Source organism: Pelmatolapia mariae, linkage group LG12 (assembly GCF_036321145.2).
Source record: "Pelmatolapia mariae isolate MD_Pm_ZW linkage group LG12, Pm_UMD_F_2, whole genome shotgun sequence".
Classification (NCBI taxonomy): Eukaryota; Metazoa; Chordata; class Actinopteri; order Cichliformes; family Cichlidae; genus Pelmatolapia; species Pelmatolapia mariae.
The window spans coordinates 35,702,575-35,727,966 of record NC_086237.1 but is presented as its reverse complement, the minus strand read 5'-3'; the positions used below and the strand labels follow the sequence as shown (position 1 = coordinate 35,727,966).

Here is a 25,392-nt window from a genome sequence, read left to right as displayed (position 1 = left end):
TCAGCAGAATGACTGAAAACCAAGATAATAGGGTCTTCATTATTTATTGTCCCACTATGTTCACATGGTGCTCATGCATGGGCTAACCTAGACTTGATAAAGTGATGTAGAGATAAGACATGACTGAACCATAACTTTATTCATAATTTAAAAAACAAACAAACATTTATTTGTAGGGGCAGCCCACCATGTGCCTCCACCTAGACTCAGTCACCCTGTAGGCCAGGGGTCCCCAATCCCAGTCCACGAGGGCCGGTGTCCTGCAGGTTTTAGATCTCACCCTGGGTCAACACACCCGAATCACATGATTAGTTCATTACCAGGCCTCTGGAGAACTTCAAGACATGTTGAGAAGGTAATTTATCCATTTAAATCAGCTGTGATGGATCAAGGACACATCTAAAACCTGCAGGGACACCGGCCCTTGTGAACTGGGATTGGGGACCCCTGCTGTAGGCACTGTATCCACATCATTTTCCAGTGCTGACCAAACCCTTATAATCCTTTGGTTATAGCATTTGTTATGTATTCAGACCATAATATCAGTCTCTCAATGATTTCTACATGGGCACACTTTTAAAAATTTTAATTAAAATCTTCAAAAATATGGAAATCTTATATGATCATCACCAACTCATTCACTGCAGGGATAGGAGCGTCCAAAACATTCATAGCCTTGGGGTCTCAATTAAAGTTAATGCATCCCTGCAGCCACTTAGTAAATTAGTCAGTCCTGCTCTTTATACAATATATTAAACCGGACAGCCCAACTTTAAAACAATGAAACTATAACTAAACACTATTAACATTTAGTTATAATAATTACATCCTGGCAATTTGTGTTATTTCTGTGGCTGTTTCTGAGTGTCTTTTTTCTCCAAGTAAAAGTAGTGTCATATTAAAGTCATGGTCGACTTTCTTCTTTCTTTTAAATTTCAGATTTCCTTCTGTCACCATCTGTTTCTTTGGCCCCTGTGGTGGCTTCTGAGCCAACACTTGTCTCATCCTAAGGCTAAATGCCATTTCAAGGTACATAGCTCATCAACACGGGTGAAAGATTTCAGGTTGGGGACTTGTCCAACCGAGGGGGTGGAGGGTGGGACCAGCAACACATTTTTGCTGCCTTTAGGCATAAAACTGTACATTGTACTATAAATAACCAGGCCAGTAGAGCTGTACCTTGTGATTCGCCGTGCTTCCAGATGGCTTGGTGAGTCTCTCCTCCTTTTCTTCATAGGAGAGTAGGATTTGCGTCTTCGCCTCTTCCCACTAACTTTATGTGTATGCTTCGCATCTGTCTCTCTGGAGCTAGCTGTTTTTTTTCTGTCTCGCAGTCTGGGAAGCAGACATAACATAGTGAAAATTTAATTAACAACAATGTCAATATATGTTTATTCCCATGCATTGCAATGCATTAGTATTTGAAACATGTAGTGAAGTTCACCTGTCGGGACTGTATCTTGAGTAGCTTCCTCTGGAGCTCAGGCTCGCTACGCTTCCTCTTCGCCTCAGATCAGCTGAATTACTCATTGAGCGTGAGTATGAGCTACAGTGACAAAATGAGGAAAAATTCTGTTGGAGATTACTGACATTTCTGCAAAATAAAATAACAACTGACGTACTATGGAAACATAATACCTGCAAGATGAAAGCGAGGGGTTTCGAGAGTAGCGTCCAGAGTATCTGGAACTCCCTGAGGATCTGCTCCTGCTCCTGCTGCTAGATGACCGGGTTTTCCGTCGCCCTTGAGACAAGTCGCTCCTCCTCTCTGAGCAGCTGGATGTCTTTGGGGATCTCACAACCTCTAGCCGACACCCCAAGGTTATCTGCTCTCTTTAAAGGAAATACATTAAGATGTTTCACAACTTTGAGTGAAGAAACCAACTTTCTATCCAAGGTTGGTTTTAAATAAATGCTTCCCTTTATTCTCCACTCATCAGATTAAAGATTCAAAGGAGGAAACAGAGCACATAAACAGCAGCTAAACAAGCTTGAATTCATTCAGATGGATGATTTATTGTGAACAAAAAAAATTACCTCTTGCCGTTTCCACTGAAAAGGGTTCCAGACAAACCGTCTTCCCCGTAAGGTTTGCACAAGGAAGCATAGCTGGTCACAGAGTTTCCTGAATCAGAGACATTGTCTCTCTCAGTGAACTTTAGCTTCCCTGGCGAGGCCACACGTTGACAGCTGTTGCTCTTGTTGTCAAGAGTGACACTCCCCTGAGAAACACCAGTTTTGCTCGATGGCGGCGAAGATGTGTCATTCCCAGAATCGTAATCATGTGGACCTACAGTCTGGCTCGTTAAATGCTGAGACCCATTTCCATGTAAAATCTCACTTGCAGGTTTTGACGACAAAGTCTGCAAAGAGACAAACAGGCTGCAGCTTAAAGCCAGGTGTGAACTGATACATGAAACCTGCTACCTGCTTTGATGCACTGTGAATACTCTAGTACAAAGGCACATATTCCCTTGAAAACACAGTGAAGAGATTTCTTTCTTTTTTCTTGGGACAGAAAGCTTTGAAAGATAAAGACATGCAAATTTGAAGCATGCGATTAACCTCGAAAGAAAGTCTGAACTCAACTAAAGTCAAAGAAATCAACAAGAAAACAGTTTTTAAGGAAAGTCTAAACTAAAACAATTATATGAAAGGAACAACAAAAAAGCAGAAAAGAAAGAGAAAAACTATGTGTGAAAAGATCTACTGGCTCTAACTTGAGTAAAGAGAAGAAGAGTAAATAATAGACCCCATTGAAAAGCCTCATTTAAAGAACATTGAACAAACATCACAAAAATGGGTATTATGTAGAAATGAAAAGGATTGCAGACAAAGAGAGATCCCATCAGTCTAACTAAGAAAGCCCTCAGAATAGGACAGAAGACTGTGCTCTTTCTCCTGTAAGAAGTAAATAATTAGCCTGCACCGACCTACAAGTAAATCCCTAAATCTGCTGATAACATCGACTTACCAATCAAGATTTCCTCCTTAAGTAGGTAAGGTGTAAAAAAAAAGGGAAGAGCGGGCAACATAAGTGCATCATTAGAGTCGTAAATTGCAAGAAAAAGACAATAACCCTCTCTTCAAAACCCAGAGCTAGTTAGTCTTATATCGGCACTTTTTTTTGTTTCTTCAGTGTTGTTTTAAAGTTTTGGAGAGCGGAACTAGTTACCTTTTTGATTAACTGACCTCTGAAAACTCAATTTCGAATTTTAGTTTTTCCTTAATTGCAAAATGTCCAGAGATGGATAAAAGTAGTGACTTCTTAACAGTGATATTTAACTAAGCTTTGATTCTGACTCCAAAACACATGTAAGAGGTTAAGCCAGCCTCTTCTCCCAAAGGTTTCCCATTATCAAGTTTACAGTCAACACAGCAGACCAACCCTGAGGGAAATTTAAGCAAATCTTTGTCCATCTACCATCCTCTTTAACTTTTGCAGTGGCACATAATCTGTGCATACTCAGGGGTAAAAGATTTCACTTACAGAAGTACATATTCAAACAAACACATTCTTCAATGTCACCTCAAGATATTCTGACAAGGCTGACGTCAAGTAAACATTTAATCTCACATTCTGGCATAAAGTTCTTCTGTGCTTTTCTTTCAGGTTGGTGCCTCAAACACACTATACACTTTTGCTTTCAAAATATAAAACCAATTCACCACATGAACATATGGTGACATATTTTAAAATCAACCACACTTTTTTTTTTTTTTGTCCACTCATACCTACCTGTCCCTTTATGGATTGCTTTTTTGGGGGGGAAAGAAATAATAAGCAAAGATCATTCTGCATTACCTTTTGGATTATGTGCCTTTATTCACCAGATCAAACTCCATAAATAAACCTTATACAAACACTGTAAAACAAGGCTACCCCCTCAGCGACCAACTGTAAAGTCCTTCTGAGAGACTGTGGGAAATTGAATGCCAGGCATAATTCGATATATGGATTAATTTATTGAATTTCAATTAAAACCCTGTGGTGTTTAATTAAAAACATCCGTCTGTGCAATTAGCATAATTTAATGATTGCTGGAGAGAAATTAAATATATTTTATGCTCCAATAAACCAGAGACAATGGGGTTTTAGGACATAGCTGTATGTATGAGGCTGCTGGAAGAAACAAAAAAAACAACAAAAAAACAAAAGAGGAATCTCAAACGCCACAGCAGAATTTTAAAATTCAAAATCTGCCTTCTAAAAAATGCTTTAAGGATGTGTTTTGTGTTGGTTTGACACTAGAACCACTGAAATGATTTGCTCTAAATAAAAAAAAAATGTAGTTCTCCGCAGAGGGTTGATGGGAACAAAAGCTGTCATCTTAATCTAAACTCCCGAATAAATGTAATGTAACTTGTGAGAGGTCATAGACCAAATTGTAAACACACACCTGCAACTGAATCTTATTCAACCCTTAAAACATTTATGGTTTGCACACAATCCCTTTGTTGGATGTCAATGCAGGAAGCAGGTTGCCCCTAGCTAATGAGTAATATCCCCTCTTACACTGTCCCTAACCCTTAAGTGCTATGTGCTAACTCGAAAAAGCTGCACTCTCATGCATTTTTGATGCCATTAGACCAGAAACAAGTGCACGCTGCTTTCAGATAATGGTTTAAGGCAATGTCGGTATCGGTAACTTCTGTTCATTTGGAACAAAAAACACATCATTATTATCCTGTGCAGCACATCAGTGTTACCCCTCTTGTTTGTCAGTGAAAAAGTAAAAACACACAGCTTTAAGGTAGGAGACTGGTTATTTTTTTCCATCACTGAATTTTGCCTGTTATCAAAGTTCAGCCCATTCTCAATCCCAAGCCGATAAAAAACAACACTTTTATCAAAGCACCTCACAGATACACAAAAGGTGTCCTCTGGCACTGTGGTAATAGTGAGACAGATCTCTCACTCCCACCTTATATATGAATGCTTACAGACCTCTTAACATTACATTTAAATGCAGTAATTGGTATTTTTAAATGTGCCAGTAAGATTTAAAGCCAAACCATAGTGTTTTTTCCAGTCAGCTTTAAATAATCAGTGTTTACAACTAACCAGTGAGAGAAATAAACCTAATGAGCAAGTGAAAACGAGGAAAACAAACTCTATACCTAAACTTCCTGAACAGGACACAAACTGCAGTCCCCTGGCTGACCATCCTGTGACTTACTACTCGACTTGACTTTTAAAGAAGGCTCTTATCTCTGGGCATCTAATATTACCACAATTCACGCATTGAAAGACACCAAAAGCATTTAACACAACTGCAGTATTTGACACACCAGGATGAGAAAGCTTTTCAAGCGTCTGCTTAAGGATGCTGCAGGCCAGAGGGGAATAAGAATTTGCAGTTACGGTGTCAGTTTATTCTGATATTTATGGTAGTATATTGACTGTAGCATGATTTCTCAACAGAAGGAGAAATAAGCCTTAAAATACCCAAATCACACTGTTTATCCAACGTGTTTTGCCAACTGTAATGTAGCGGGGACTCTACCGCCGAGTAATCATATTAGTTTTTAAAGCAGAGAAACAAGACCTGACCAAATCCCTGAAAAATAAGGAACCCATAAAATGAACTAAGATTTAGGCCATGTAATGTTTTGTTCTATTTTGTAAATGTTGATCCCTTTGAGGATTGTGAAGTGGGTTTAGTTGAATAAAATATGCTGTGTTTCAACTGGATATAGATTGTAAGATTTTGTACTAAAACTACAGACGTGCTGTTTTTTAATGGCCTATATAAAAATACTTTCAGAATTGAAAGTAAATTGCCAAACGCCTCACTGTAGGCATTTCAGGTTGCCTGAGAATAAGCCATTTGACATGGCAATAACTGAGAAATGGAACTGAACCAGTGTTAGCACTGTGAGAGTCCTAAAGAGTACTTACGGTGCCAGCAGAGAGGATGGAGCGATATTTTGGAGCCATTTTACACACTGATTTGGTTGTAGGTCTCCACTTCATGTCTGTGTAGTTGAGCACTGCATTGGTTTCCTGTCCTACAGCTGCCAGGTCTCCAAATGCTTGATGAACCACAGATTTTTGCAGATGGTGTCTGTGAGAAAATGCTGCATTTAGTTTTCATCATGACAGAGATGGTTGTGTTATATTAGAGCCAATTTTGCACTTCAGAGAATGGGATAAAAAGTAGCCGGAAGTCGGAAAAATATCAGACTTTATTTCAGCTCCGTTTTGTACCATTTAGTAATCATAGAGCATCTGTTACAAAATTATGTCTTGAAGGTTATTCCACGTGAAAGATTAAATGATTCATTGGATGAAAATGTTGGAAGAATGTATAATAAAGCTACATAATTCTCTTTGTTTGAGTAACATAAACGGTTTGGACAGATCAGTCAGTTTGAATTCTGGACTTTGATTGGAGTTAAAACTTCTCAGCGATAAAGGTTCACTCATCGAACTGTATATATATATATATTCTCTGTTCTCAGTGATAAACGACTGAAATGATTAATTAATATCAGAAAGTATCCAGATATGCTTCTAGCTGTTAGAAATCTTTATGCTGTCAGCCCACTATAACCCATGAAAGACATCTTTCATAGTATCACACAACCAAAATTTTGCTATATGTCATTATAATTGAGTGTATTGATCTCTAGAATGCATTTGCAGCCATTTTCTGTGCAGCTGTGATAAGGCCCGGTTGTGCCTGAGTCTGAGGAAGTCACCTCCACCTTATCAGTCATCTCTGCGGTGTGACCAAGAACTCGGCAGACACCTCAGACTGATAAGATTAACCAAGGGAGCGGGCTGGGGGAGGGGTGGAAGTGGGGGCGCCGGGCCTACCTGTCCTCTGTTGAAGATTGGCAGGAAGAAGTCTCTGACTCTGACCTCCGATACCGCCGTCTCCGACGTGAGTGAGTCCGAGAACTGAAACAAAACAAAGGAAAATTTAAAAGAACAGTCAGAGCTGTGTGATACATTAACAATATTTTCTTTTTGTAACATCATACAAAGAGCAGGAAAAGAGAAGTAAAGCTTTTTAATCATAGGGATTACCAACACTGACTTAATTATTTGAAGCTTTGGCAGTTTTTGCAATTGTATTATTATTAGTATTGTAACTATTTACCTGCTTGCTGGCTACCTGATTCTGTGACATGGGTCATTGAACAGACAACAAAATTTTATTACATAATTACAACAACTAAACATTTATATTAATATTTTTTTCAACATTTGAACATTGTTGGTTATAATTCAATTATTGTTTTAATGTAATTTTAAGTGACAATAAAATCTATAACACCCGTCTACTCATTTTCTGATTGCTATTTTTGAAAATTTTGCTTTTAGCTATATCTGTTACAATATATGTATTGTGCATTGTTCCTGATAAATAAAGCAAATGGAAAAGTACTTAGAAATACTTAATAGTTTAATATTTAAGTTTAAGATTCGGGCAAAGCAATGCCACTTCAAAATCTGAAATTTGTGATTGAAATTTGTCACCACTGTTATTCAGAAAGATACTTTTAGTTTATCAGAACTTTTATCTATTTTTATGTGTTATTGTAACCAAGCACTAAAGTGTCAAATAAAACTCCTAAAGAAATAAATTTATAATTATTTATTCCATCAATTAAACATACATTGTACAGGATTTACAACAAATTCTACCAATATCCCAGCTACACATGAGACCTATCAAACCAAACATGCAAGCAAATAGCATAGCTGCACTTCTCCAAAGATCAGCAGTACAAGAAAACCATTATGCAAACCATTTAGTTTTGAGAGAAACTTGAATTTCTGTTATATGTGTGCCTCTACAGTAAGACCAAAAAAAAAGACAACAAGTTTATTGATACTTTTTTGGGCACCTTTCTTTTGTCTTCCAAAGTCTGGCTAACCTGGGGGGCCAGAGAGTTAAAAGATTGTCCAGAACTCACACTTTCCGAAGTTTATGTTCATACTACAGGACGGTTTGCCATGACCTGTGTATGTCATTCTCAAACAGAAGCCTCCTCTGTTATTACATGAAGCAACACAGAATTGCTAACTGGCAAACAAATCCACACTGACTCCCAACAACTTTACAAATTTACAGCCAAAATAAATATATTTAGAGCCTGGTCTACCCCCTCTTCATGATAAATATAAATGAATACATGTGATGAAGAATAAAAATCTAACTTTTAAAATTGTTGTTCTTTGTTTTTTTGCCTTCCTTCAGCTGCTCCCATAAGGGTCGCTACAGTGGATCATCTACCTCACCCTGGCACCTTCCTCTGTCACACCAACCCTCTGCATGTCCTCCTGGAAACTCCATCTTTAATGTCCTCTGTCCAATATATCCATGATCCCTTTGTGCAGTTCCAAACCACCTCAGCCCTTCTTATCTAACTTTGTCTGCAGTCCGCTCAACCCGAGCTGTCCCCCTGATATACTGATTTCTACTTCCGTTTATCCTGGTCACTCAAGAAAATATGAACATCTTCAGTTCTGCCACCTCCAACTCCACATCCTGTCTTTTGGAAGAGGCACTCAGTAGTGATGATCTCACTACCATCCTGTAAACCCTCCCTTTCACCCTTTTGTGCCTTCTTTCACAAATCACTCCTGACTCTTGTCTCTGCTTTAAATGTGCATAGCAATGTACATCGCCACTTGGAGTGACAGGTTGATGTTATGTTCTGTTCACTATTCATTTGCACTAAAATACATTAAAACGTTGGCTCTTTAGTTTTTCTGGTAAGTTCATTGTGGTGGCTATTTAACTTCTTTTACAAAGCAGAGGACTGCCATATATACATTTAATTGACATGTGCTATTTGTCCATTTATCTGCAATTCAGCAGAGGCAAAAATGGCCTCATTAGTAGTCCTTTAGTTCGAATAAATGCAAATTCAAATTCAAACCACAATACTCCACATCTGCATGCTTTCACATTGTTTATGATGGGGCGATCGTGGCTCAAGAGTTGAGAGTTCGCCTTGTAATCGGAAGGTTGCCGGTTCGAGCCCCGGCTTGGACAGTCTCGGTCGTTGTGTCCTTGGGCAAGACACTTCACCCGTTGCCTACTGTTGGTGGACAGAGGGCCCAGTGGCGCCAGTGTCCGGCAGCCTCGCCTCTGTCAGTGCGCCCCAGGGTGGCTGTGGCTACAATGTAGCTTGCCATCACCAGTGTGTGAATGTGTGGGTGGATGACTGGATATGTAAAGCGCTTTGGGGTCCTTAGGGACTAGAAAAGCGCTATATAAATACAGGCCCTTTACCATTTATGTTGGACAGCCAAAAATTTCTGTGCATCTCTAATTGGTAGCAGCTATATTTTTTCTCCTTTGTCCACATTTTTAAACAAGAGTAATGCTAATGCAAAAAAGTGTCTAAAAGCCTACTGGTGGCCAGAAGTTTAAAGATGAGCAGACCAAAAATGGTCCCTGCATACATTTAGTCTTGAGAAAGATGTTCACAAAAGAGAATTAGATTCTCATTTAATATCACACTGAATTATGGATGCTCCTTTTTAATTGAAAGCTGGTGACTAAACAGTCCTGATCTTGCCATCCAAAAAAACTGTCTTGGAAAAAGGTGAGGCTTTAAAATGGTAGTCAAGCCAGTCTGTTGTGTTATGGTGCCTACACCTATCTTTAATGTGCAGTCTGTGGCCTTTCTCCACCTTGAATTTTCAGCTATCAATGTCAGTGTTTACAGTTGAGTGACTACTTTTCGATTTACTATTCTGTTTATTGTTAAAACAACACTGAAGACATTAAGGCTGTCAAATTTTATTTATATACTGTATTGCCAAATCACAACAACAGTTGCCTCAAGGTAGTTCATATTGTAAGTTAAAGACTGTACAATAATACAGTGAACACCTGAACAATCAGATGATACTAGCAACCTCTGTGTGACAGTGGGAAGCTAAAACTCTGTTTTAACAGGAAGAAACCAAGAACCAAGGCTAGATGGATCCATGCTTCATGTGGTTTATGCCAAATCCTGTCCCTATCATCTGAACATCAGAGCAGAAATCAAGACTCATCAGACCAGGCAACATATTTTCAGTCTTCTGTGTTCCACTTTTGGTGGGCTTATTCAAAATGTAGCATCAGCTTTGTGTTATTAGCAGACAGGAGTCATTTGACACCAAGTGTGGTATCCTGTTGCTGCAGCTCGTCTGCTTGAAGGTTCGATGTCTCGTGTGTTCAGAGATGCTCTTCTGCATTCCTTGGTTGTAATACGTGGTTATTTGAGTTACTGTAGTGCTCATATCAGTCTGGCCGTACTCCTGTGAACCCTGACAACAACAAGGTCAACAAGCTGGATCTGTAAACCCTAGAGATTGTGGTGTTGAAAATCTCAGCAGTCTGACCGGCACCAACTACCAAAGTCTCTTAAGTCAGTGGCCCCCAACCCCCGGGCCGTTTATAGCTCCGTGAGCCATTTGGTACCGGGCTGTGAGAGTTGAGGCTTGAGTATGAAATTTATGGTTTTCAGGTTTTTTAATCGGTTTTTAGCGTTACTTTCTTTAATCGTTTTTACCATTAACTTGGTTCCCCTGGGTCTTTTCCTGTGTGTTATGAATAAATCTTTGTGTTTTTTTTGGTACTGGTACTGGTTTTATTTTGTAGTATTTATCCACGGCACCTTAAAGGTTGGTCCGTGAAAATATTGTCAGACATAAACCGGTCCGTGGCACAAAAAAGGTTGGGGACCGCTGCCTTAAGTCACCTTTCTCCCAAATTCTGAGGTTAGGATCAGAATCAGGAAGAAAGGTCAAATACAGGCATTAGTGAGGTGCTGCCATGTGATTGGCTTATTAAATATTTGTGTTAACGAGCGGTTGAATGGGAGTGCCTGATAAACAGGCCAGCTTTTATTTATTTAACGTCAAAATTGTATATGTCACATCATAACCTTATGTTTCTATATTGGCTACTCTGAGTGACAGGTCACATCAGCGAAGGGGAGAGTATAACAGAATGACAAAGTCATGAACGAGTGAAGTGATCTGAATAAAGAAAAGAGAATAAAGAGTTGTAGTCAGCTGGAAAGCAATGGTTTCCGTTCAAGTCAGCAGCTACCGAACATGGCTCTGTGCTTACAAACAACAATGCGCTCATCCAAAGTCAAATTATAAAATGTTGCAAGATCACAGCATGAAATTGGTTTCTCTTACCCTCTTTCACCCATTTTCCTCTCTTTGTGGCTCAAGTGTTCAATCAGTTTTTCTCTTTGCAAAGGTTCTTTCACGCTTAGCTCAAGAAATATAAAAGCGGTACGTTTCTGTATTCACCTATCTTGCCCTTACATGATAGCATTTTGCAGTATCCTCTCTTTTTCCTCCTCAACAGTGGGTATTCTAAAAATACTGGATGGACTACCATTGCAGTTAGAAGAGGAGGTTGTGAGGGGGAAAAAATGGTGTAGGACCTGGAGAGTACATTCTGATGCAACAGTCACACACTGACCTTTTCTTGTGCTTGCGTTCATCCTTCCTCTTATGTTTTAAACTTGAAGAGCTGTTAGGATGAAAGAGAATAATATCATGAGAGAGCGGTATTGATACTAACGAAGCCTGCACAGACAGCTTGCCTACTTGCTGATACTAAAAGAGAATTGCGTTTCAGGTGGAAATCCAGTAATCTTGCTGAAAGCAGGCACCAACTGTTACACAGGAACGCATCCTGTTATAAACTGTTTGCCTTTAAAGTCTTTCTTTTAGAAATGAGATGTGCACAGTGCAAGCAGACATGCAGAGGTTATACAAGAAATAATCATATATGTACCTGTGTTTTGACTTCTTGGAGGTATACCTGAAAAGGGAAACAAGATGATTTAAGTCATAAATATAAAACTTTTGCAACTTTTTTTGTATATTGTTTTAACATTTACTGTACCTACCTGTGCCGCTTGCTTTTCTTGGAGCTCTTCTTCTTCTTCTTTTTCTTCTTCCTCGGTGGTGACAGGCTGTAAGAAGGAGACCTAAATAAGGAAAAATTTTAAAATAAATATGAATTTAAAGCATTCCTCTGCACAAATCTTGGTTTATTTATTTCCACACCAACACACATCACACTGCAGTGTCATCTAATTTTGGAAACTGACCTTTTCCTCTTCCTCTTCCGCTCAGACTTCCTCTTCTTCTTCTTCCTCTTTGGCCGAGGGGAAGGTTCCTCATCAAAGGACGGACTGTGAGCAAACACAGAGCAGAGGGGACACTTTTGTAATCTTTTTGGGATCCGATGAATGATACACAGAATTCCACAGCAATTCTTGATCTACTGAATAGAAAATATCGACTTATGTTCTTTCAAGATTACTCAATGCAGAAGCCTTTACATCTATAAAGAAATTTAAATTAATTTCTAATAGCTCAATATCCCTAAGAATTATGCTGTACAGTTCTAAAGCTTGGACCAGCTGTTTGTTTAACCCTCCAGGGTCCAGGGTATAATTGGCTGTTGTTGACTACTTTTGATTATACCTCTATATTTCACCTTTCAAAACTGTTTACCTTGCCTTGTTTGGTATCATTCTTTTCAGCACAACCTCACATGTCTGAATTTACACTTATTTTTTTTTCATTTTGACATACTCTATTAACACATTTAATCTAAAATCAGATGTGAATGCAAATATAAATTGTAAATTTTGTATATTATATATATATATATATATATATATATATATATATATACACATATATGATGTTTTTTATGTTTTTTAGGTGTTTTTTATTTTTTAAATAACCATTTAAAACTATTTACATAACAATCAGGTGTTCATCAAATAAGATGCCACACAAATTATATATGCCACTCCAAAAAATAGTTTCTGTCCACTATGAGACAGAAGAGCACATCACAAGCCTGATACCTCCAGGCCTGACAGCAGGAGGTGTATCACTCCTCCTGTTTGCCACCTGGAGTCAAAATCTACATTGCAATCTGCCTTTGGTGGCTTTTTAGCAACTGTGACATTCAGCCATCGCCTTGTTGTTTTGACACACAAAACAAAACAAACGACTAAACTACACACTAAATAAACAAGACAAAATACTAAACGTCACAAATCTCAAAACTCACTTTCTTTTTCTCTCGCTCTCACTGCCATCACTCCTAAAACTTCCCCCTCTTCCTAAATAACCAAATGCCACATGTTGCCATATAATATTTGGATTGCTCAACATGGTACATTTGTCCACCAATAGGAAAGGAATGTTTTTTCGTGTTTTTTAAGTGCTTGCAGGACTTGATAAAATGCAGTTTTTACCCTTTCTTCCAGCAGACAATCGTATTCAGGAAAAAATATCATGGCCTATCAACACAATTTAAAAATTTGGTATATATAGTTGAAAACACTTTTAACACAAGCTGAAATGAATTCTCAGGGAGACTGCATCTTGTTGCTATGCCATCTTAAATTGATCATGTGATTTGGGTCCGTCGACCCCAGAGGGTTAATTATTGAGTGGTTTACGAGTTACCTTTTACTCTAAGCTTATGTGGTTAACTTAGCAGTTTCCTACTTTCACATCCAGTATTTACACCACAGTTCTTATTTGGAGCTGTATTTGTATCAAACTGATGAATCAAATTCCTGCAGCCACTGTTTTTTGTTGACCGCAGCACAACGAGTTTCCCCTTGTTGCATTAGAGCACAGGTGTCGAAGTCCAGGCCTCGAGGGCCGGTGTCCTGCAGGTTTTAGATGTGCCCTTGATCCAACACAGCTGATTCAAATGGCTAAATGACCTCCTCAACATGTCTTGAAGTTCTCCAGATGCCTGCTAATGAACTAATCATTTGATTCAGGTGTGTTGACCCAGGGTGAGATCTAAAACCTGCAGGACACCGGCCCTCGAGGCCTGGACTTCGACACCCCTGCATTAGAGCCTGTGATGTTTTTTTGTTCTGTTTTTTTTTTTTAAAACCACACCGTGAAGCAAAAACCCAGCTTTACTGCCCAAAATGCTTCACTATGTTCAAAAGCTAGTCTGTAGCCAAATATATAAAGTGTAACTGGTGCCAAGTATTGTTTACTGGAATATCAAAGCTTTTTTTTTTTGCTGAAAAGCAGCCTTCTACAGGCCAGAGGCAGAAGTTTGCCTTTTGCCAAGAAGCATTTTCAGGTTGGCAGAAAGCTTCAGAAAGTTAGGTAAAGTCAAACAATAGAAGTGGTATAGGGTTGGGGTGGATGAATAAATGTTGCGGATGAAAGCACTGGACTGTCATCCAGAAGAGTGTGGTTTGTCTTCCACTTGCCATCAATTCTACTAAGTTACTAAGTTATTCGTTGTATTATTTGTATGGATAAAATACACCTAGTGTAACATTTCCTAACTAATTAGGCAATTACTCACAATAAGAAAGTGCATCCTAGAGAAAAGTTCATCAATTCATGGAAGATTGTAGAAATAGTTTGACGGTGTAATACTATTTTTCAGCATACATAGACACATATAAACACACACACACACACACACACACACACACACACACACACACGGACACACACACACGCACACGAGTATGTGCAGATTATGCACAATCTACAGTTCACAAATCTGTGGTGGAAAATTTGTCTAAGGTGTCAGGAACATGAAAAACACTGCTAATTAAAAAAGTTTGTTTTTGTGCCATAAATGCAAATTAAAATGCCACTGATGATATAAATATATAGTATATAAAGATCCAGAAAAACAGCTGACTTCTCTAAGTCCAAGTTAAACTGCCTTGTGGTCTAGTGAATCAAAATCTTTAAAAAATAAATCATTGCACTAACATTGTGTGGGGTAAAGGGAAGCAGGACCAGCCTGGTTGTACTTCTTTGGTCCTTCACACAGACAGCTTTGCAAACCGCTGTCTAAAATTTGTAGCATTTACTGTGACAAGGGGGCAGTTTAGGCGAACGGCCACAGCCACTGTACTAGTACACACTGCCTGGTAACTTGTACATCTGTGAAGGCACCATAAATGCTGCATCATATACTGATTTTGGAGCAACATGGGCTGCCTTCCTTTTTCAGAGAAGTCCTTGTTTTTTTGAACAGCACAATACCAAAACAACATTCTGCATGTATTACAACAGCATGACTCAACAGCGAAACAGTCCGGGTGCTGTAACTAATCTGCCTGCAGGAAGCAGAGAACATTTGGCACACTATGAAACGGAAAATATGTCAAAGGAGGCACTGGACGGTTGAGCAGCTGAAATCCTATATCAAGCATGGGAAAACATTTGGCTTTCAAATCTACAGTAATTGCTCTCCACAGTCCCCAAACATTTATGCTGTTAAAAGAAGACTTGGAGCAAAAAAAAAAAAAAGTGTATGTATATATATATATATATATATATATATATATCTGACATCTGGTGAAGATGAGGTCATGTCTTTCAAAAAAGCAAAATTGCCAACAGTTCCCAGATTATATGTGTTGTCCTTTACAATTAAATACATGGTTGAAATCATTTGTAGATCATTGCATTGTGATTTTATTCACAGCGTCACAGTCTTTTTTTCTTCTTTTTTTGGAAACTGATTGATATGTTCTTTGGGAATTTGCTGTATTGCTTTCCTCCCTAAAAGTATTTACAGATAAATAACCATGACAGAATGGGTGGGGTAAAATAATCCACATGACTCATCACTGGCATCACATAACTGCACATAAATGCACCCTGATTCCCTCTCACAACAATCATACGCAAGATTATCTGTGATCCAAATGTCCCATACGAGATAATCTCGTGACAAAAGGATGAAAAATCCTTTCCAAACTGGTATAGACATAAAACAAATAACATGCCAGCGAACGTCACTATACTTTACTCAGAGGGAGGATCACAGATTTGATCTTGAACTTAAAATACAGACCTTCACTTTTTCAGCTGCAGGGCCTGCTGAGCAATTTTATGATTTCGATTGGGAGATGGTAATTTATTTCTGAATTTAACAGGGATAAAGCATAATACTTTAATGTACCATAGCCGAAAGGTAAATTTCATCTCTAGTCCCTGCACAGAGGCAGCTAGTGATATACATCTTGAAGAAGCAATGGGGTACACTCAGTTTTGGTTTCCAAATAATTTAAAGACAGATATTTTACCCTGGCCACCGCTCTGTAATGGTGCCAAAAATGCAGGTGACTGTGAGAATGTGTTTGAATTTCTTCATGTAGCTCATGGATCCTTTATTTCTGCACACATTGTTCTGTGTATAGCCACATTCTCATTATAGTGTGAGATATTCTTGTTATCCATCCTTTCTTCTCTTGAAGAGTGAATTCATCATTATACTGGAAAGAAAATGGTCGTATTCCATCTGCTGACCAGCTTGGTTGCTGTCCAGTGGTCCACTTCATTACTCTTTGAAAATGACTGATGTGGAAAAGAAGATGAAGGTCTTTTGAAGCACCACAGGCCCCCTGAATGGGCCTTTCAAGTGCAGAAGAGACTGAAATTCATAGCAAGGAAATACATGAGAGAGTGACTGACCATATCTGGGTGATACAGAACAACAAAAAAAAGTAGTTATCATAATGGGTATAAACTTGTGGATATTTTCTGGAAATTTACAGACTAAATGGTGTAGTGGTTAACACATTTGCTTGGCAAGCAAATGTGACCTTTTGTTTGCCAAGTCAGAGACACAAATTCCCTTTGGAGATGCATTAGGAAAGGAACAGAAGCCAAATCAAACATGTGGAAATACTTGCTGTGGCAAGGGAGCAAGTAGCTTACGGACTAAAAGATTAATTGTAAAAGTCACTGAATATTTGTGAAAACCGAAGCTGCATTTGCAGCATATATATGTGTGTTTTTCTTATTTGCTGATCTGGATAACATTTGCCCTGCATGTACAAATGCTCCAGTTGTTTCAATCTTTTCCCAAATAAAACAGCCATTAACAAAGGCTTTAATGGACACGCACAGTGCTATTTTTGAGTTAAGGCATTTAATGCATTGTTCACTTGTCCACAAACAACGGTGATGTAAAAAGACACTGATAATTGAGAATTAAACCTTGGAAAACATCTGGCATGTCTTAAGAGTTACTTAAAGACATGGGGGATTTGAAATAAAGATTAAGGATTATGCAAATTACCTGTACTGTACAAGAGCAACAATAAGTTGCACTTGATTCTCTAATGCAGCGGTCCCCAACCCCCGGGCCATGGACCGGTACCGGTCCGTGAGTCGTTTGGTACTGGGCCGCGAGTGTTGAGGTTCAGTTGTGAAATTTATGGTTTACAGGTTGTTTTTTTTTCGTTTTATCGTTAATATTTATTGTTTTTATCGTTACCTGAGTTTCCCTGTGTCTTTTCCCGTGTGTTATGAATACATTTTATTTATGTATTTTTGGTACCGGTACTCGTTTTATTTTGTTGTATTTATCCACGACACCTTAAAGTCCGGTCCGTAAAAATATTGTTGGACATAAACCGGTCCGTGGCGCAAAAAAGGCTGGGGACCGCGGCTCTAATGTAATAGAAGTACATAGCAGCTATGGAACAATATAAAAGAGTTTTCAATTCTCTACAGTATAACTTTAATTGCATAAGTGTCAGTGCAAAGTGTGAGCCTCCCACTTTGAATGTGAATGTGCCAACAGGGCACCAAATGACAGCAATCACCAAATACAGATATATATATATTAGGGGTGCAACGATACTGGTATCGATATTGAACCGTTCGATACAGTGCTTTCGGTTCGGTACGCATGTGTATCGAACAATACAAAATTTTTAATTTATTTTATCAACTTTTCTTCTGACGATGCTGTCTGTGTTGAGAGCTCAGTGGATCTGCGTTCGACTACTCCGCATAGGCTGCACTGTCGAGGGCAGATCCACTGAGCGCAGCGCAAGCTAGCAAGACAGAGGCTAAGCTCGCTGCAACATGGCAAATTGAACCTCCCCCACCCTCATTCAGATCTGGCCTTTGGAACTATTTTGGTCTTCATGTCAAGTATGACCCTGAAGGTAAGCGCGTCATGGACAAAAGTAAAACAGTATGTCGGATGTGCCACGCAATGCTCAATTACATGGGTGGGAACTATTGCGTTAGTGCAGTTTGCTCGTTAACGTGTTGACGCTGTCCAGCCCCACACACGGGGCGATCCGCGGTAGCTCGTTAACGGAGATTTGCCGTGTTGTGGCGTTAACGTCATTTCAGATTAACGCTGACAGCACTAGTGGGAACACAATGAATATGACTGCACATTTACTCCGACATCATCCTAGTGCAAAGACAAGTGGAAGCAGACAAAAACAACAAGCACGCATGCTACAAACTTTACCCAAGTCATTTAGACAGCCGTTAGCACATGATTCTCCTTATGGGGACCTGATATGTTTAATATGCTGCTGAGAGTGTACCCCAGAAGAAGCGTATAGTATAGCTTTTATTTTGGAAAGAGCCATTTCTCTGTAATAAACTCTCTTTTCCAAAGATGAGTGATTTCTCGATCAGATAGATTTATTTTTTTATCACTTTGTTCTTTCAGCAACATTAAATTTAAAAACTGCACTTTTGAGTTAAAATATATATTTATAATTTTAATAAATGACAAATTAAAAAAAGCATGAACATTTTTTTGTATCGAAAAAATATCGAACCGTGACACCAAAGTATCGAACCGAACCGTGAATTTTGTGTATCGTTGCACCCCTAATATATATATATATATATATATATATATATATATATATATATATATATATATATACACACATATATATATGTATATATGTAATGTTGAATTCTCCTCAAAGTAACCGGTAAATTAGAAGCCTTCTTTGAACAAAGTACTGAAAAAAGTTTCAAAGTGAATAAAACTTGTCATTAAAGAGAAACTTACTAATGTTACTAATATTCAGGTATTATTTTCATTGCTCAGCATTTGACTTAAGCTATCAAAATGCCTGCAAATACAACTATGTAAGATATATTCGGAATCATTTTTATGCTTACAGGAGGGTAATTGTTGCCATTTATGTGTCCAATTTAATGCACCTCCATGTTACACAAACAGAGGTCATGCACATAGGTGAGTGTGATCAGGACTGATCCAGACAGTGACAAACTGCACTCCCCCTTGATATATGCGACCACAGAGCTCTGGAGACTATGTGCCTGTTTCATCGGATGCAGAAGAGTGTCCTGCTATAATAAATGGCCCTGCTTGGAGTAGTCGGCAGTTTGGGAGCATTAGGAACTGAAATGCATTAGGGCTGATTAGACAGTCCAAGCCCAAGTACCCTCTCCTGGTAATGAGAACGCTTTGTCACTCATTAACACCTCTACCATTCTGGCCTTGTAGAAAGACAGCACAAGGCAAGCATTTGCATTTCTTCTTGCCAGCAGAAACACTTTCTTTTGATGAAGTTGAGAGAATGAAAAGGAGAATGAGAAAGCAGTCAATTGCCAGCTGCACTAGGAATGGTGATTTTGTCAAACAATTGTGTATGAAAGGGAGCTTTTTGGGAACTTTTGATGAAAATATATTCAGTTCAACTTTTTTTTTTTTTAAAGAATTGATGTTTTAATCTGAGCCATAATTATGCATGAAGACCATAAATGTATGTGACTACATCCCAGATGTCATTACCTATATTATTATAAAGAACAAAACACGTCTCTCTCCCATGAAGCACTGAAGTATGTTTATTTCAGCTGTAACCAGACACACTTCTATGTTTCTAGTGAAGTTCAGACTGTTTTCATTCGATACCCGATTCACTGGAAATAAATCTAAATAGTTTACTTTTGCATTTTGCTCTTTTTGTTATTTGACAACAACTACTCTCAAAAACTTACTCATTACATCAACTTACTATTTCTAGATGGAATCCAGTGTCAGCGGCTTATGGCCTCATGTTATAATTAACTTTTTTTTCTCTGCCAAATTGCTGCAGGCCAATTAGCAAGATAACAATCCACAGAACAAATGTCCTTCTCAACAAAAGAGATTTTTCCCAGGCAATGCTTTGTAAGTGAGACAAAGTATTTGGAAATGGATCTAGCTCGTTAGCCATTTTAATAAAAGGCAATGAAAAAACACATGCATCTAGCCTTGGTGGCTTGTGGAGGATATATCATGCAATCACATAGCTTTTTTTGTTTTTAAGGCTTTATAGTATGTTATGTTTCCTCTTTTTTTTGTTGACCTTGCGGTCAAAACAGTGTGCATGGGTTTCTCTTCCTTCTTTTTTTGTCTTTTAATATAAATATAATTTGATGGAATTCACCAGCTTGACCTTTATGAAGTACAATCTCTACATACACAGCAATGCTGCAGGTTTTTGATTTATTACAGTCAATTCATACATTTTCAGAGGCTCTGAAGTAACTGAATTCACTAACATAACACAAGGATTGTTCTTAATACTTAGCTGAAAAGAATTAAGTCATTGCACTCAATGATTGTGTAAAGTCTAGTAAAAATAGACATCACCAAACACTGTGTTTCCTCTGTTAAGATGCTCTGTTAGGCCTTTACTGCAGCCGCCCTCAGTTGCTGCTCATTTCTGGGTCTCCCTTCGTTCTGTTTTGTCTTCAGTAACTGAAAAGCAGCTCTGCTGGGTTGAGATCAGATGATTGTCTAGGTCACTGAAGAATATCCAATTCTTTGCCTTGGAAAACTCTTGGGTTGATTTTGCAGTATACTTTGGGTTATTTTCCATTTGCTATGTGAAGTGTCATCTGATCAGTTTTGTTGCATTTGGCTGAATCTGAGCAGTAAGCAGAACTCTCTACTCTTCAGAGATCACCCTGCTACTTCAGTAGCCACATTTTCAAAAAACACCAGTGACCCAGCTCCACTGGCAGCCATACATGCCCTATGCCACAGTGTTGCCTCCACCATGTTTAACTGCTTGTTTGCTTCTGATCATGAACTATTACCTCTCTATACTTTTTTTCTTCTGATCATTGTTTTAAGAATTTCATCTATTCAAACATATTTTTTCATAGCTGTCATGGTCTAATCTGACCTTCCTGTTCTTGAGTCTCAATTGTAGACTTTGATCATGATACAACTACCTCCTTGAGACTGTTCTCGACTTGGATAAACATTCTGAAGGGATTTTTCTTAACTTAGAGAGGAATGAATTCTTTGACCAGTCACTTTAGTTGAAGTCTGTCATCTTTCAAGCCTTTCTTTGGTGTTGCTGAGCTGGCCAGTGAATTTTCCTTTGCATCAGATTGTTGATTTTGCCACTCTTAAAGTTTTCCTTATCTCTCTTCTAGCATTATTTGGAATTTTCCAATAATGATATCCTTCATGTGCATCGACATCTCTCTGGACCTCATACTGAGAATTACAAAGACCAGATACCAAATGTAAACTCAAGACTTGGAATCAACTCTAGATGTTTTATACACTTGTCACATAATAAGAGGAGGAGGAATGAAGGAAGAGCCGTACACCCATATGAGGAAATATCCTGTAGAAGAACGGTGTCCCAGAGCTCACACAATGCCAAGGTGCACTGAACTTGCTCTGGTATCTGACAGTCTATCACCCTACTAAGACAAGTTATGTTGGTATTTCCTTTAATTTTTCAATGGTATGTATCTTTTAGTATATTTCTGTTAATGATTCTGTGAATGAATCTATAATTCCAATATTCCTAGTATTTGCAAAGGTGTTGTTCACAGTCCATGTCTATATACGTCTAATACAAATCATTACAAAATAGGTCTTGAGGAGAATTGAGACAAACATGATAATTTTTACTGTTTTGAATGAGAGAAACAGTTCATGAATTAACTGAATAGGATTTCAAATATTGGTGGCAGAGTTGGTGTTGGAAATACAAAACAATAGTCTTTGACCCCAGAGATCAGGGTTAGCCTCCAAGTATGATATGTGCTGCGATTTAGAAAGTAAAATTGTTTGATTAAGGTTAGGTGAAAGATTTCGGTGTTGCCAAACACTGTGTGTTAAAGTTATGATAGAACCAAATCCGCATTGATATATGCACTATGGATCTATGTATGTCTATGTATCTATGGCTCCACAAGATTTGCCAGGAGACATCAAATGTAAACAAAAGAGTGGATATTATAGGTAAACAAATCTAAGAATTTGTTGCTAAGTAACATTAAGCAAAAAAAATTTTTTTTCCTGCAGTTATGCATTTTAAAAAGCAGCAGCAATGCCATGTCATCTTACATATCACTGTATTACCAATCACATACATAGTCCAAATTAACAATGTTTGGACACATTGTTGCAGTCCTTACAAGGCAGATTTACTTCAAACCTTAAACAAGTACAAAGTCCTCACACTGGACACAAAATTCATTTATGCGAAATATAAGGGCGACATAACAAACAGCAAAAACACATAAGTAAGTATGAAAGAATAAAATCAAATCTAACACTGGGCAGCTTAAAGGACAGTAGTAGATATGCTATAAATACATTGTCTCCTTGATTACAAACAGAGCTCTGGTTTTCTTGGAGTTCGTTCCACACATGTGCTGCATAAAAACTGAGTGATGATTAATCCTGTTTATTTTTCAATACGGGAACAGAAACCAGGCTTGTGCCAAAACAGCTGAGAGGTCTGGCTTGTTCATTATGGCCTCTAACAAACGTGTTTTTAATCACCTTTAGCTGTAATCTTACAGTACTTTACTGGTGATACAATTTTTAAAATTCATTTGACATATAATTTCTTTATTTTTTTGATATAGCATGAGGTTTTGAGAGTTTGACTTAGTTTGGTATCTCATTAAAATTAATGGATGCTTTACTCAAAGTGGACTTCCTTTCATCGTCTCAGCTTGAACTTGTAGCAGTATTCTCTCTAACCTCCTGCAGCTTCTAGCATTGCTGTGCTTTTTGGTCTGAATGCAGCCGTGTTGTGCAAGATTTGACACTGAAAATGCATTCACTTTATTGGTCTAAACCTCATATAGTAAGACCTACAGTTTCACAATAAGATCCCTGCATGAAGTCAAGATCATCTCTGCCACTGTCTGATGAAATGGATACGCTGCAGAGCTGCTATGTAAGAAAGTGTAAAGTCATCATTTAAGAGATTCACCAAACCAAATGATGAAAAGACTGCGATTCAGCAATGGTAGAGCTTTGGTGTACTTTCTGTGTGCACTATGTACACTCAGTACACCGAGGACTACTCTGATTTCTTAGTATTTAAATTTTAAAACGCTGTAACTTGGAGCTGCTGGTGAGAAGGGTGTCTCACAGAAAAGCCTCAGTTCCAAAGATAACAATGCTATAAATCTTTCTCACCGTGCTTTCTTCTATCAGATGTCTTTTCTTGCACGCATAAACCAGAAAAATGATTATCAGAAGCCTGCATGCCAGCGTGTTCTCTGCGCTTGCTGTTAAATTCAAAAACAAAGAGAAGCAGCCGCCGGGTAAAGTTCATCCAAAGAGAAGAGATTCATGTTTATGATCTGCTCTTACACTTCAGATGCTGCTTGAGTCATGTTTTACATATCACTGCCTGCTTCCCTGCTGTGTAACTGCAACGGCTTTGAAGGTGTCAGATTAATTAAAAAGGTTTCTTTCCAAAAAAAGAAAAAAAAAAGAAAGAACCAACTCTGCCTGGATTGATTTCTCCAACTCTGAATAAAAAGCCTAAAAACTGTTCTTCTCGGCGTGTGAAGAAGACTCTTGCATCTGAATGACACAGCGTGGAATTCCTTACACCATTTGTATTTCCTACCCTGATAAGAGTGTTTGCATTTCCTGCACCGGAATATAGAGATTAGCTTGGGTTTCTTGTTGAGAATCAGGCCCCGAAGGTGTGTTGGTTTTGCTGTTAAAAAGGCTTTATCATCTACAGAAGCAACAAAAACAAACTTTAATCACAAAACTCAACTGATCAACAATCGTACATGTTTAAAGCCCATTCTTTTCGCAACCTTCTCATCTCTTCACAAGCACTTGTTTTCTTTTAGTTCAGAAAACCCTCCTGATGATTTTGAAGGATTGCTACTTGGGATGTGTTTTCACACAAAGGCTAACTCACCTCCTGGCCCTGCGATGGCTGCGATGTTTACGTCTGTTTCCTTTGATGCAGCCATATCTGTCCCTTGTGTCCACAGCTTTCCTCTCATCAGGCTTGAGCTGCTGGCAGGTTGTTGTTTCTGAGCTGTAGGGGAAGAGAAAAAAGGACAAATAAGATTTAGTTTTTGCTCTCGAGCCTTCAGTGAGAACTTCAAGTGATTTTTGTAGTTGTCCACACAGCTAATGCTTCCATCGCACAATAGTGAGGGGGCATTTAACATGCTTGGTTAGCCTTATTCCCTTTGGTCGACTGGGTATGTGTTTTATTCCCCTCCATTTCTTTCTTCCAGCCACTCTCTAGGAAAATTGGAGGTCAGCCATTTACCATTCAAATCAATGTGTCAATTGAAATACAGTTGTTTACATGCCTCAGCTGCCCTGCCATTTTGTGAAATGGTGCTTTCTGCCTTGTGCTGGAACAGTTCTTAAAGTTTTTTCCTTATCTATGACCTACATATATTTAATAAGACGTAAATGCAAAATCAAATCAGACACTCAGATTTTCTATTTTGTTTTGTTTTTTTTCAAAAGTGAGGAAAATTATTTCTGGCTCCCAAATAATTCTTCCATAAGTCAGGTGTTCGGGTAATTCAACCACTTTTCATCTACAGTGAAATACGGCATAGAATGAATGATTAAATAAACTGAATGATTTGATGTGAGCACACAGTTCTAGCCCTGCTTATTATTCTCTGTTTTAGTCATGGGAGATTTGAGCGTAATTACACATTCTCCTCTTCGTCGAGTGGCTCCCGTCTGATTGTAATGAGAAGATAATCAGAGCCAGAGATTAGGACGTCAACGCCGCCTCCTCCTCTTCCCCCAGCGACGAGCAGGCAGGGCCCGTCGCTTTCTATCTTCCTCACCTTCATTCTCCTTAGCCTCTCAGCATTAGAGGGAGTGCCCCTGACAGGGAACTAATAATGTAAAATGGCAGACTGGGTGCTGCAACATGACCAAGTGTGTGAAAGGTGATAGGGGAGATAAAGACAGCCACCGGAAGGATGATTAGTCTGATAAGGAAGGCTGATGGAAAGGAACCTTTAAATAACCTGGTGATTTGGCTAATTTTCTCCTTGCTGATGTAGAGCTGAATAAATGTCAGACCACACTGTTGCCTGGTATTAAGGATGCCTAATCAAATACACTGAATTTCACTGAAGAAAAAAATAGTAAAGTAAAGAATAACATACCATCTTAATCTCAGCATTTCTTAATGTGGGCCTGTATTATATTCTGATATGGATACTAAGACTCAAAACTTCTACGATTCTACACAAAACTCGTGTCAAACTCATACTCAAAGATGTATGATTTGTTGCTATAACACAGCAACTAATAGATTTTGTTGAGA

At 38.5% G+C, this 25,392-nt stretch overlaps 1 protein-coding gene across 1 annotated transcript in view; it reads right to left on the bottom strand.

Moving 5' to 3' along the window:
• The window catches only part of srrm4 (serine/arginine repetitive matrix 4), a 65,905-nt gene that overhangs the window by 3,720 nt on the left and 36,793 nt on the right, over positions 1–25,392 (bottom strand). Inside the window, exons 2-12 of the mRNA XM_063489838.1 lie at positions 24,001–24,123; positions 12,094–12,177; positions 11,890–11,970; positions 11,775–11,801; positions 11,457–11,507; positions 6,824–6,907; positions 5,903–6,068; positions 2,038–2,363; positions 1,639–1,833; positions 1,445–1,546; positions 1,180–1,335 (exon numbers count right to left, since the gene is read on the bottom strand). Coding sequence (XP_063345908.1) covers positions 1,180–1,335; positions 1,445–1,546; positions 1,639–1,833; positions 2,038–2,363; positions 5,903–6,068; positions 6,824–6,907; positions 11,457–11,507; positions 11,775–11,801; positions 11,890–11,970; positions 12,094–12,177; positions 24,001–24,123 — 1,395 coding nt within the window. The remainder of the gene's footprint in view (positions 1–1,179; positions 1,336–1,444; positions 1,547–1,638; positions 1,834–2,037; positions 2,364–5,902; positions 6,069–6,823; positions 6,908–11,456; positions 11,508–11,774; positions 11,802–11,889; positions 11,971–12,093; positions 12,178–24,000; positions 24,124–25,392) is intronic.